The sequence below is a fragment of the Limanda limanda genome, chromosome 9 (genome assembly GCF_963576545.1).
Source record: "Limanda limanda chromosome 9, fLimLim1.1, whole genome shotgun sequence".
Taxonomy (NCBI): Eukaryota; Metazoa; Chordata; class Actinopteri; order Pleuronectiformes; family Pleuronectidae; genus Limanda; species Limanda limanda.
The window spans coordinates 29,361,693-29,375,317 of NC_083644.1; the positions used below are offsets into that span (position 1 = coordinate 29,361,693).

Here is a 13,625-nt window from a genome sequence, read left to right on the forward strand (position 1 = left end):
AGGAGGTCAGGAGACACATTTTCAACAAGGATTAAAAGTTCAAGCAATGTGTCTAGGAGCAAAATACTGGCAAAGGGATTTTCACTGCTGTGGGGCAGAATGATGATTTGGTATACAAAAATATAGCTCCAACAAAAAGAAAGCACGAAGACTCTTTGATGAACACCACACACAACTAAGCCAAGTGAAAGACAAAATCAAGTGGCAACCAGGTCATTGCCAAGGTTAGACATCACAGTATTTTTATAATAGACTGAGCTTTGGACTTTGGAGAGCTGCTATGAGTAGTAATTTCTGTTTGCATAATGTGAGGACCTATTGGATAAAAGATCCAGAATATCCAGTGCTAATACTGAAGCTAAATGTCTGAACAATACTTTACTGCATGAACCTGAACCTGGGTGTAGTGTGACAGTGTTTAATGGTCATTTACATTGTGTGCACACATAATGGGAAAAAATCCAATGCTTTGGTAACCAATGAGAGATAATAGACTTTGTGTGGACTGTTTGTTGCTGTGAATTATTGTTTGATTGCCAGATTCATCGTAGAGATGTTCTTATGTTCATATGTTCTCATATTCTTCATTTTGCTACATAAAGATATTTACCTTTGGTGAGGCTGATTTCTCTGATGGTGTAGCCCTCTCTCAGTCGCACAGACACTACACTGATTAAATGAGCATGGACTTCCTTCTCTGTGTGCTTCTTCCTCCTCATGACCAGGGCGGGGTTACCACTGGCTGACACCAGATGCTCATTAAACAGTTTGTGTTCAGAAACTACAACACAGTGAAAAAATATAATATAAGATACTATGTATTATAATCATCATTATCAGTACCAATTAAAATATGTTGTGCTTTTTTATGAAGATAATGAATGAGTGAAACCTACAAGACAGACACAGAAAATTTCCCAAAACATAAATCTGACAGGAACTAGAAGAGAGAACATTCCTCAGTAAAGTAGGAGTCCCTTTATGAGACCACATTAACATTTCATTTAGATTTGTAGTTTAACATTGATCATGAACATTTAAATTCACTAGATGCAGATATGTATTTGGATGTGAACCAAATTGAGCGGCTGTGGCCGAGGTGGTGGATCGGTCATACTAGGAGACGGTTCAATCCAGTCTTCCCCATCTGCATGACATGAAACTGAATCCAAAAGTTACCCCAATAGAAAAAAATAGATGGATGCACTGTATGAATTAAGACAATCCCTGCCACTAGCACACCCAGTATATCTCAGTACATCCCTATTCCCAGATGCACAAGACACATCTTGTCACCAGAACACCACATGCGCACTGGCATGCTCCATGTGCACTGATATTTAATCGCATTTACGCTCAAAAATAGAGCCCTACGAGCCCTAGACGAGTGATGGAAAAAGTTTCCACCATAGTGTGGCCTAACTTAAAGTCAGAGCCAATAACCTTTTTTTTTTTTAAAGTCTCTAATGGAAACATTTCACCTCTCATCAAAGATCCTACTTCAGTTCAGTTTGCTCATTGGGTAAGGAACAGATTAATATCTTGATGCTAAGGCAATATTAAGACATTGCCACAATTGAGTTATCTCATGGCCACAAGTTTATCATCTCATTACCACGCCTTATTAACTTGGGGCCATACAATCATTTGTTTCCCACCAATGTCACCCAAAGGGCTATGTATTACAGAGATACGAGAACCATTTTTCTGTGACTTATATTAGAGGAGATATGGCCAGTCAAAGTCTGGCCATATCTAGAGTCCCCCCAAAAAGCTCAAACTTCATTAGCCCAAATCTCCCTTTAATTGCCGTCTGAGGTGCAGGAAATTTTGGTGCCACGGATTTGTTATATGACCAGATTAGTAGGCCAAAGTATATTTATATCAATGATGTTGCAGCCTGTGAGGATGTGATGTGTTAATTTGATATTGGAATAACCCATGTGTCTCACCACAGTAGGACTCTGAATTCATTGACTCTGGGGTCTTGAGGAAGGAGTAAGTTAAAAAGGCCTTGTGGTAGGCGTTCATATCTTGGCTGGTCAGGTCAATTTCAGGGCAGCTGGGCAGGTATGAGCCAAAGGTAGCTAATGAGATGAACTTCATCAGCTCTACATTGGGTATGTATCCAAAGCTGCAGTCATAGGAGTATGCACCACCAACCTGAAGCAGAACAAACGCAGTCAAAAGAAGAGCGGCTCAACTTTTCAGTGCAATAGTTATTTAATGTCTTCTCCATTCTGGATCAAGATGACAGAATCATTTTCATCACATAGTCCTATATATAAAAATAGTGTTAATGATAAAGTACATTGTTAGGAATTCTACCCTTATTTTCGTCATATTCATATAGTGTTTGTATGAACACAGACCATATTTATGATTCTGTTAGTTATAACTCTTTACTGTCATACCTGTACCACCACCACTACAATTTAAACTATAATATGTGTCTGTCTTTTAAACAAGGAGTTGCCAGATCGACAAAACACTATTTCTGGCATTGCACTTGGAAAATGAAGCTACATCATTAACAAATAACACAACTGCAAACATTGTGATGCTGTCATGATCATATTTACCTGTACAAAAGAGCAAGCAATGGTTCCACTTCTGAGCTGGTTCAGCAAGGTTTCGCACACTGCTACATCAGGGACACTTGTCACTCCATCTGTAATAATAATGATACCTGGAAAACAGAAACAAACACAATTAGTTTTTTCGCCACCTACGTTCAGCTTTTCGGGATTCCCTTTCTCTTCTGACCAGCATGGCATGGAGATTTTTTCTTACCAGAGACGACCTTCGCCTTTTTAGGAGCAATGACGTTTGTAATTTTAGAGTTGAAGTGATTTTCAAATTCGTTGGCTGAGAGACAACATTTTTGCCCACTCAGATAGAACTCTCAAAGAAAATCTAAGAACTATCAGATGGAGCAACATCTCTCCCTACAACCTTAGAAATGCTCAGACCATTTGGAGATGATTAAGTCCAGAATAACCACACTGTCATTGTCAGCACAGATTAAAGACATTAGTTCAGCTAAGTCATCAAAAAAGGTTGCACAGAATTATTCCTATGCATTAGTGAGCCTTCCTCACACATGCTGAAAAATTCTGTAACTTTTTTATGTTTGTGTGCTGGACATTGTGTGCAGAGTGAATTAAGTTAGAAAACATTGTGTTCATCCTATCTGATAAAGTCAGTGTATCTGACTCTGTTTCTTTGGATCGATTTTGTCATCAATGTTTTTCATTATAGGAAACTGAATTGGCTTTGTTAATGTGGCTTATATTTGCTGCCATGACAAGGAGTGACATCTGGGGGAACCATTGTGCAATTTTGTGAAATACAAACAAATCTAATTTTTAAAAATTATCTGTCTTTAACTTAACTATATGATCATTATTAGATATAGGGTTAGATGGCCACTGGTACAGTATATACTATAAATGCACAACAAATATACAGGTAGGATTCAGCATAAACTCTAAAGATAACTTTTCACTGTGCTTGATAAAATGTATATAAGAGAAGGGGACAAATATGCTAATAGAGATGCATTTTATGTCCAGGAGAACATTACAGTTGTGCTACTGACATATTATGACTACTAACATTGGCTGAGGAGTAGAGCTTCCTCTACTGGTGGTTCGATCCCAGGCCTACCTTTCCTTTCTTAGGGTTTCTGTCAGTAACTTACTACTCTGTCTGTGTCTCTATCATTCGCGCTGTGTAACGCCAACTGATTCGAGCCAAATTGAGCACGCTCAGCTATCTCCTCTGGCTCTCCATACATTGTCTAAGTTTACTTATTCTGTTGTTTACCCAGTCTGAGTTTATACATGTGTCAGATCACACTGTGTGTGTGTGTGTGTGTGTTTGGGTGTGTGTGTGTGTTTGTGTGTATGTGCTTCGCAATTCTAATTTCTCTCTCTTTTCTCTTCTTCCGACAATGAATCATTGACGGAAAAACGTGTCAACTTTGTTTTGTTTTAAACAATTTACTGACTTGAACTGAGATTGATTATGTTATCTGTAAGATAGTAAAAGGCATTGCTAGATGCTAAGATTGGTGGGTTTAATAGAAATTTGGGATGGGCATCTTTTCACACAGTACACTTAATTTCCTAAGTTTTTTTGAATCAATATCGAATCATTCAAATGAAGATCAATTTTAATCAGAATATAGATTTTTAAACTCAGCTCTATGACCAACCAGCAATTCAGAAATCAGGCAATTCTGACGGGCGATTGAAAGTCAGATATAAATGGACCAGATGATTGAATATGATCATTGCATATATATATATTTCTTATTCATATTGTTAGGGTAAACTGACCTGCACTGGAGTTTGGAGGCAGCAGCTGAAGGGCCAGAATGCCCTGGCGTACCATGCTGAGCAAACCCATATCAGCTGACACCATAGAAATGCCCTGCTTCCTGTGAGGCCGATTGTCCATGTTGTTCCTATGAAGGCTTGGGTTTAGAACTGGCTCCAGAGACTAAAGGCAAAGGAAAATATAAATGGTGTAAATTATTTCAACTTTCAAGACTGTAGAATGCAATTTTAACATTGGCCGAATACAGTTAGATGCAAATCTATCAAATCACAAGATGGGTTGATTACCCTATTAAAATGCATACAGTACACTATGGTTGTGTTGGCAATTCACACAGTGAAAATTCTGCAGAGAACAGTAAAAACAAGAGTGCTACGCACAGCTCTACAGTAAGGCAATGGTGCAGAGCAGATATATTTTATATTAGTATCAGAAGTGTTAAAACTTTTTGGATCAATATGAAGTTGTAGTGGGACTTAGACTATGGCTGGCTTATACAGTCAAGGTAATTCTTGGGAAAAATTGCTTCCTTAAATGATGCCTACAAAGCCTACAATATGAAATAGCGAGGCTGTTAATCCTTCCCAATACTTTGGCTTCCTGATTCTATTTTCAGCTCCAAGCCCATTGGATGTAACTGAATCAATTGGACAACTGTAGGGGCTGTAGAGCTTTGTCATATATAACCACAGTGTATGTGCTCATGTTGGTAATGATGAAGGAAAATATCACCCAGGGTATGGATCAAAGACTACAGTTTGTGCCACTGCATAAGAATTACGCCAAAATATCTCAAAATGTGAACATAAATACTATTAAAGTGTACATTTCACATTTGTTTGATAAGAAGTACTTAAATGATAGAAGTCCTATTTGAAAAAACAACATTTTGACGTGTACTTTGACTCTTTAGTTTGGTACATGGTACACAGATGTTACATTTTTCTATGGAGGCAGCCTCACTCTTGTTCTGTACTTGATTTTTTGTGTGTGTAAGTCAAAAGTAATGTTGCATGGTGTACAGATACTAGAAAGGTACCGCTGTACCCTTACGTTAAAAATGATACGATTTTGCAAGTTTTTAGTACCGGTACTTCATTAAAATAGCACGCAATCAGAGCGCACTCACTGTTCCGCTCCCTGTCACACTGCCTGCATGCATTGACTGCATGGGGTGGGGCTGCCCAGCTCTCACACTTGCAACAGGCAGCCCTCAAGGCTCTTATATACTACTACGTGTCCGTTTCTCGGAGAGGTCTCAGCGGAGGGCAAAGAGTCTTTTTGATTTTTACTTCTCCGACACAGTCCGTCGGAAAAAATTCATCGCCAAACCCATAGGTGGCGCAACGGAAGATGAGCTCAGAGAAGCCTACCCCATTTGGGAAGAAGAAGTCCACGTGTCTCTGTTTACATGTTAGCCTGCCTCCCACACACTGAACCATGGCAACTAACAGAACTAAATAAAGTGACACCCAGCGTGTCAAGATGCTGATGTAATCGTTTCTTAGCGCAGCGGTTCCCCGGTCTTGTTTCCGAACTGTGTTGCTGATTCCACAGCTTGAATCTGCTTGAGGCTACATGTAGCTAGAAGCTACCCGGAGCTAGCTCCCCCCCCAGCTTCCACACACAGTCAGCAGGGACTCCCGGCACTAACAACTACTATACAGTGTTTGCTTCTAACCTGACGGTATTATAGAAACAGTGTCATGATAGAAGTGGAATTAAAGTCGTGACGGCGGGTTCTTGCACTGTTACCACCGCAGTTAGCATGGTGGCTAGCCTAGCCTGCTAGCGCCGTTTTGAAAGCTCGTTATAACCGTATGTGACCGTGCACACATGCCCTCAGTGCTCTAACGAGCCACCGTCAGCCGGACAACTCCGCTGGCTTAACACACACGTCACATTAATCGTAGAATCATTGTTGTGTTCGTGTTTGTTGCTACAAGTAAACAGGAAGTTTGAGGTCCGGAAATACGGAAATGACGTCATACGGAAATGATGTCGTTCGCGGACCAATCACAGCCAAGAGCGGTCCGTCGGGTCTCCAACATGAAGACGGATAGTTAGAAAAATCAGACGTGTACGAAAAGCTGTCCGAAGCATTCGGAGAGGGCGTTTCACGACGGATAGGGCGGTCTTATCTGTCCGTAATAGAAAAAACGGAGAGGCATAAATTGGCCTTCATTCATAGCGAGTGATCTCAGAGGAGACATGGCCGAGCCGACCGTTCTCTTTAATGGCGGACCACTAAAACAAGTCGTTGTTTAGCCGGAGCCAGGGCTCGGCAACCCGCGGTTGTGAAGCCGCATGCGGCTCATCAGCCCCTCTGCAGTGGCTCCCTGTACAGTGTTCATATGTTGAATGGTAACGCGATGGAAAATCACATTAATTTGTCAAATCGTATTAGGCCAGCATGAAAAAACAGGAGCGAGCGTGTGTTATGTGTGTGTGTGGTTGCGCACACACAAACACACACCCCAGGGCCCTGCCCCCACTCACTCGCTCAGGTGGCATGTTTTTCATTGTTGTTTTTCAATAAAAGGGGATAACTTGCCCCTTAATTATGTGTACATCTTTAATGTACCCAACCCACATAGCTTTAGATTTTTTTCACCTCAAACAACATCTGTAAAATTATGTAACTCATACTTATGGAAATAACTATGTAGTCATATAGTCAGATACAGAGAATAGGCCTACATGGCCATGTATAATCAATGCTATGATGTATGACCATGTAGTTTTCATTAATATCTTGCTGTAGGCTAATACTAATATAATATATAATAATAAAAGCTGGGCAGGAACATGCTGGTAAAAAAGGGAACCTCACAGATGTTTTATTTATTACTATCATAGATAAATATACCAGTATCGTATTTCTGGTATCGTGTCGTATTTGTGGTATTGTATCGTATTCGTGGTTTCGTATCGTAAGTATCGGGTATCGTGATATTTTTGGCAGGTATAGTATCGAAGTCATAATTTTGGTATCGTGACAACCCTAGTCAAAAGTGTTACCTACAGATGCTCTCACCTTCATTAAACAAAGTTTGTAGATTCACTCATTAATGGCCTCAGTTTCGCATCATGCATCAGGTTAAATATAATAATGTTGCCAAATAGGCACTTGTCCATAGAGCGATGTGCCTTTGCAACTACACCATCAGACACTTTTTATCTGATGATGTATACCAGAGATATGAGAAATTTAAACAAATGAGTTTTTATGTCAACAAAACACTATATAAATAGTGGGGAATTCCACAAATGCCTGCCTGTCTGTATGTGGAAAGCATATCTTACAAACTTTTCATCTTATCTACTTAACATTTGGTATGTGTATTTGTAATGGCAGTGTCGACCTTTGCGCAATTAATACATTTTGAATAAACCGGTGACTCTGTATCAGTCAGACGGCACAAGGCAGTTATCAAAACAGCGACTAGATCATTCTACTTTGAAAGGTTATGAACTTGGATCCAAGGGTCGGTCAATTCAGGCTTGAAACACGGTGCAAATTACCTAGTTTCAAGTCGAATATGAATGTCAGGGCTTGCGGCTATTAAGTGTAGGTCGCCAGTTACCTCAATCGTATTGAATTTGGCCGCAACAAAGTTTACTTTTGAGACTCCAGAAGTGTTTTATGGACTTAAACAATTCGCCCAGCCCTCCATTGGCATAGTGATGAGTGAATTTAATTTTTTCGGTAAACCCCTTAACAGACCTCTGAAATAGCCTTCTTGCAATGAATTGAATTCAGTAAATCATTCTAACTTAATTACAGGTTACACACATCTTTCATTTTACATTACATTACTTTTAATGAGAATCCTTTAATCTGTCATCTTTGAGATATTTTAATATTACATTGTAAATATTGTTCATCTGCACTTGCCTGTTCATGCTGCTGGTGAAGGACTTCAGCAATGTTGCTCTCCACCGCTCTGAGCTGCTGATAGATGTGATGCAAAAACTCACTGAGGTCTGTTCTTTGAAGTTGACAGCCCTGTACCAAAACCTGCAGGAAAATCAAAGCTGTCAAAGGACTGCAACAACACTGACAAAAAATTCTGCATCACATGGAAAATGTGAATATGTAGAGAAGTCGGTATTAGGCATCTGACATCAGAACTCAACATATACATACAATAATCAGAGCATGTTGCTACTGAAAAGTAAAGTACAGAGAACTGTCCCAAAAAACTATTACATTTTGATGGATTGGATTGCACCCGGTTTCAAATTAGTCCAGTCAAAACACATACTCTATTATGTGACATCAATGCTGGTTTTAGTTACATGCGCAGAAAAGACAACTTCTGTCCACTCTTAACCATAACCTACAGGGATATTGGCTGAGTTCAGGGATAAAACACAATAGCCCTTTTTAAACGTTCAGCAACACTGGACAGAAAAATACTATTTTGGGGACATTTTGAATCTTTTTAAACATTTGACATTTTGAATCTTGTAAACACCAGTAAAAAAATTGAAATGACATAAGCTGCTGTCTGATGACCTGATGGGAAGTGAGGCCGATAATTGATGAATACGCTAAGATGGTGATAAAGATCTTTGGTTTGAAAAGCTGATCAGTTCCAGGGATTGTGAATGGTTGGGCCAGACCAGCAAGGCACTTTGACAAGGCATGAAAAACTTCATCAAAGATCATCTCTCCTGTGCTGTCATCCTGCAGAACAGAAAACAAAAAACAAGTAGATTAGATAAAATTTGATTAGATTCAACTTTATTGTCATTGCACAGTACAAGTACATATACAACGAAATGCAGTTTAGCGTCTAACCAGAAGTGCAAAAAAAGGCAGTAAAAGTGCAGAGTATTGTGCATATTAAAGTGAAAATGTAAATAAATAAGATCTGTACAGTAGAAATATATATGGAATATTACAGTATTAACAGAAATTGTAAGATATAAGGACGATGAATACACTATGAGCAGGATAAAAATATAAATATACATAAATATGAATACACTATAGGCGGGGTAATACAGTAGTACAAAAAGTAACAGTAGTGCAAATGTACAAATGTTCAAATGATCAGTGGTTGGAGGAGGGTGTGTGGCAGTGTGTGGCAATAAGAAGTATATGAGTATTGTGCATATTAAAGTGAAAATGTAATAAATAAGATCTGTACAGTAAGAAATATATATGGAATATTACAGTATTAACAGGAATTGTAAGATATAGGGACGATGAATACACTATGAGCAGGATAAAAATATAAATATATATAAATATGAATACACTATAGGCGGGATAATACAGTAGTAAAAACAAAGTAACAGTCATTAACCTGAAGACATCTCTTCAGGTTAATGTATCCATTTACATACTTCTAAAGCATCTGTGTTTTTTTTCAAACAGTGGCGTTCACACTATACTGACAGCTGTAAAACAGATAACCCCATACTGCTTTGTCGTACCTAGATGATGCAGATGTCTGCCTCTGCTTTGGTCTCTACATCAGAAAACAATATCCAGACTCTCTTCACACAGTTGTATATTCCATATGTCCGGGGACTGACCCACTGGGGCAGTTGGCATTGATATCTCTTTGACAGTGGCAGTTCACAGTCAGGGGAGTATAGGCTGCAGACCACTACTTCTTTGGACCAGGCTCTAGCAGCTTTTGGGTCTCTGTCCATGTCAGTCCTTGGGAAAAGCAGATGCCTAGCAAAAACTGCGAAATAACAGATGCCTTGATCCCTTCGATGCATGGCACTATGGCAATTCAGACCCAACTGACAGAAGGAGATGAGGCAGCTGGGAAAAGCCATGGCAGGACTCTAGGGAGTCAGGCGCCACCGGTGGCTGTCGCATTCCATGCTGCAGAAAGAGGACGGGGCTTGGCTGCTCAGGTAATCCGAGGACCCATCCACGACTGGCAGCTTCAGTTGAGTTTATGAGCACCCGTCCACGAGGGGAATCCACTCTCATGGCAAAATAAAGCCATAAGGGAGTTGAGGCGGGTAAACTTGCATGCAAAATGCTAACTCTGCTGAGAGAGAAGCAGGCCATCCTTGTAGGTGACTGGTTTGCAACAGTCAACCTCAAAGATGCCCATTTTCAGGTTCCAAGCAGATTGCTCAGGTTTGCCTCTAAGTGCAGAGCCATAGAGTTCTGTGTTTTCCATTTCGTTTTTTTCTAGCCCCACAGTGTTGGGGCCTCTACGAAAACGGGATCTCAGGTGTGGCATCACAAGAGGGCGGGTTATAGAGGGGCGTTATGTGACTCATCAGGAGAGTGGCTACATCCCCACAAGATGGATGCCGGGGGAACTGCATCTACCAGAAGGCACGGCTGGGGGAGGTGCCAAGGCCTCAGCCCTCATTAAAGCTGGAGCTCAGGTGTGGGAGCGAGAGAGGGGAACAAAGGAGTGGAGACCAGCCACAAGCAAGGAGCAGGAGACGTGGAGGAAAATCCCTTGGACAGGATCCCACTGAAGAAGCAAGTGGATGGAGGACAACTAATGACCGGTGGAGGAACTTTATGCTTTGCTTCAGGAAAGACTTTTTGTTATTTAATAAACCGGCTTTTGTTTAAAACCCTTATTTGACTTCTCTACTTCTGTGACGCACAGCCCCACACCCTGCTAAGTGGTTCAACCCCTTATGATACCACATGTGGTGGAGAATGTGGGCAGTGGGCGTAAGTGCGAATGAGCAGAAGTGACGGAATTGACGCTTTAGTTCAACTTTTTTCAGAACTTCACACAGCTGATCCCGAAAACAACATGGAGCAATTGTTGCAGCTGATGGCGGAGGGACAGAGAGTCCAACAGGAAATGAACACGGCTTTGCTGGAACAGCAAGTAAGGGCGAATCAACTTAAAGAGCAGGAGCTACAAACCAGGTCATCACCCCGGGCAAGTGACTTCCTTTCTAAGTTGGGAGTGACGGATGATGTTGAAGCTTACCTCCATGCTTTCGAGGCCACAGCCGCTCGAGAGGGGTGGGCGAAGACACAATGGGTCGGGATTGTGGCTCCCTTTCTGTCTGGTGAGGCTCTAAAAGCTTTTCGTGATGTAGAAGGGACGATTGGGCAGGACTATGATAAGTTAAGGGAGGAGATACTAAGCCGCCAGGGCCTTACCAAGTTTAGTTTAGCACAACGGTTCAATGAGTGGACATTTCAAACAGGGGCAAACCCAAGGTCACAATTACATGAGTTAACCAGAGTAACAAACAGGTGGCTGGATCCGGAAAAAAACAGTCCAGCAGCCATTGTAGAGATCCTTCTCATCGACCGATATTTAAGAGCCTTGCCGTTTGATGCTAAAAAGGTTATCAGCCAGCAGAAGATAACAACAACCATGCAGTTAGTAGAAGCCGTAGAACAGTATCAAGCAGCCATGGATATGCTTCGTCTCGCCTGGAAAGAACCAACAGCTCCGGTGCCTGTTCGGCGTAGTGGAATTCGACCTGGAGTTACTCCACAGGGTAGTGCTCCTGCTAGCCCACAGAGAAGGGTGCTTAACCCGTTTCAACAGCAACGAGGATCCTCAAACCCAGACCCTCGGCAGTGCTTCCGCTGCGGCCAAATAGGACATATCTCGTGGCACTGTGACAAGCCGGACGAGCCAATGCCCACAGCTGCGTCCTCCAGCAGTCTACACGCCAACTTTGCTGCTCTCCTTGGGGAAAGTGCAGACTGCAGACCAACCTGCCCCGTAACTGTGAATCAACGGGATGTAGAAGCCTTGCTCGATTCGGGAAGTGCCCGAACACTAGTCAAGGAGTCCGTCCTGGAAGCCTCACCTCTTGCTCAAAGTGAACACGTCCCGGTCGTTTGTGGGGACACTCGTGAGTATCCAACCGCCAGGGTGAGGCTGACAACTACCAAGGGCATATTTAATGTTATAGTGGGGGTAATTAAGAACCTCCCTGTCCCCGTCCTGATCGGTCGAGATTGCCCAGCCTTCTCCATGCTGTGGAAAGAGGCAGAAAAGAGGCGTGAGCTAGAACCACGAAAACGTAAGTTTCCAGGCAAAAAAGCTAACAAGTCAGGGGTCAATTCTTCCAAGCCATGCGATTCCTCATCTGTTGTAGCTCAAGTTCTTGCAGCAGACTCCAGTGGTGGGGAGTCAGAACCAGAAGAGCCGGCCGACTCAGAGCTGCAACCCGGGCCAAGTGACGATGAGGCTTTGGACGTGGAAGCGAAACCCCCTCTGAAAGGTCAGTTTGGTACTGCGCAAATACAGGACCTTACCCTAAATAATGCTCTTAAGAATGTCCAGGTTGTAGAGGGAACCCTGGTGGGACCTAGGCTAACTATTTCATTCCCTCACTTCGCAGGCAAGAATGGTCTCTTGTATCAGGTCATTAAGTATCAGGATTAGTGATGGGAAGTTCGGATCTTTTTACCGACCCGGTTCTTTGAATCTCGTTCAGTAAAAGGAACGAATCTTTTTTCGAGTCACTCGTTCATTTCAACGGGCGGGGGGGGCTGTGCATCGGGACTGTTCCATAGGCTCAGTCAAGGAAGCAGAAATGATTCGTTCACTTCCCTACTGGGTCTTCGGGTACGAGTCTTTGCATCATTTATCACGTGACCTGCATTGGCTCAGTAGAGGAGCGCTGGAGCGAGGGGCGTTCACTGTCTCCCGGAGAAATGAACACTCTGTGTTTTTAGTATAGAAAGACGTGAATTATATTCGTTCACAAGTCATAATGACTGGTTTTGTTATTTACACTTACAGTTTACTGCAGATCATATTTTTTAAAGTAAACCTATTAAATACAGTACAACATTACAGTTTGTATGGTTTGAAATTGTCATTTATTATCATACTGGCATTTAATTATCACGGCAAACAATTACACTGCACTAAACTGTAAGTGTTAATGTAAAGTGAAAATAACAAAACCAGTCTGTATGACTTGTGAACGAATAGAATTCACGTCTTTCTATACTAAAAACACAGTGTTAATTTCTCCGGGAGACAGTGAACGTCCCTCGCTACAGCTCCAGCGCTCCTCTACTGAGCCAATGCAGGTCACGTGAAAAATGATCCAAAGACTCGTACCCGAAGACCCAGAAGTGAACGAATCATTTCTGCTTCCTTGACTGAGCCTATGGAACAGTCCCGATGCGCGGCCACAAGAAAATGAACGAATCTCTCATTGAGAGGACTCGTTACTCCCGAGTCCTTGTAAGGATTCGTTCATAGTGAACGAATCGTTCACGACCGACACATCACTAATCAGGATAAAGTGGTGGAACAACTTCTGGTGCCAAAACCTCACCGTCCAACGGT

The 13,625-nt window shown here is 41.8% G+C and overlaps 1 protein-coding gene across 1 annotated transcript in view; it reads right to left on the reverse strand.

Moving 5' to 3' along the window:
• The window catches only part of szt2 (SZT2 subunit of KICSTOR complex), a 160,731-nt gene that overhangs the window by 129,485 nt on the left and 17,621 nt on the right, over positions 1–13,625 (reverse strand). Inside the window, exons 4-9 of the mRNA XM_061078706.1 lie at positions 8,867–9,037; positions 8,243–8,365; positions 4,344–4,506; positions 2,583–2,689; positions 1,953–2,163; positions 611–781 (exon numbers count right to left, since the gene is read on the reverse strand). Of these exons, the coding sequence (XP_060934689.1) occupies positions 611–781; positions 1,953–2,163; positions 2,583–2,689; positions 4,344–4,506; positions 8,243–8,365; positions 8,867–9,037 (946 nt within the window). The remainder of the gene's footprint in view (positions 1–610; positions 782–1,952; positions 2,164–2,582; positions 2,690–4,343; positions 4,507–8,242; positions 8,366–8,866; positions 9,038–13,625) is intronic.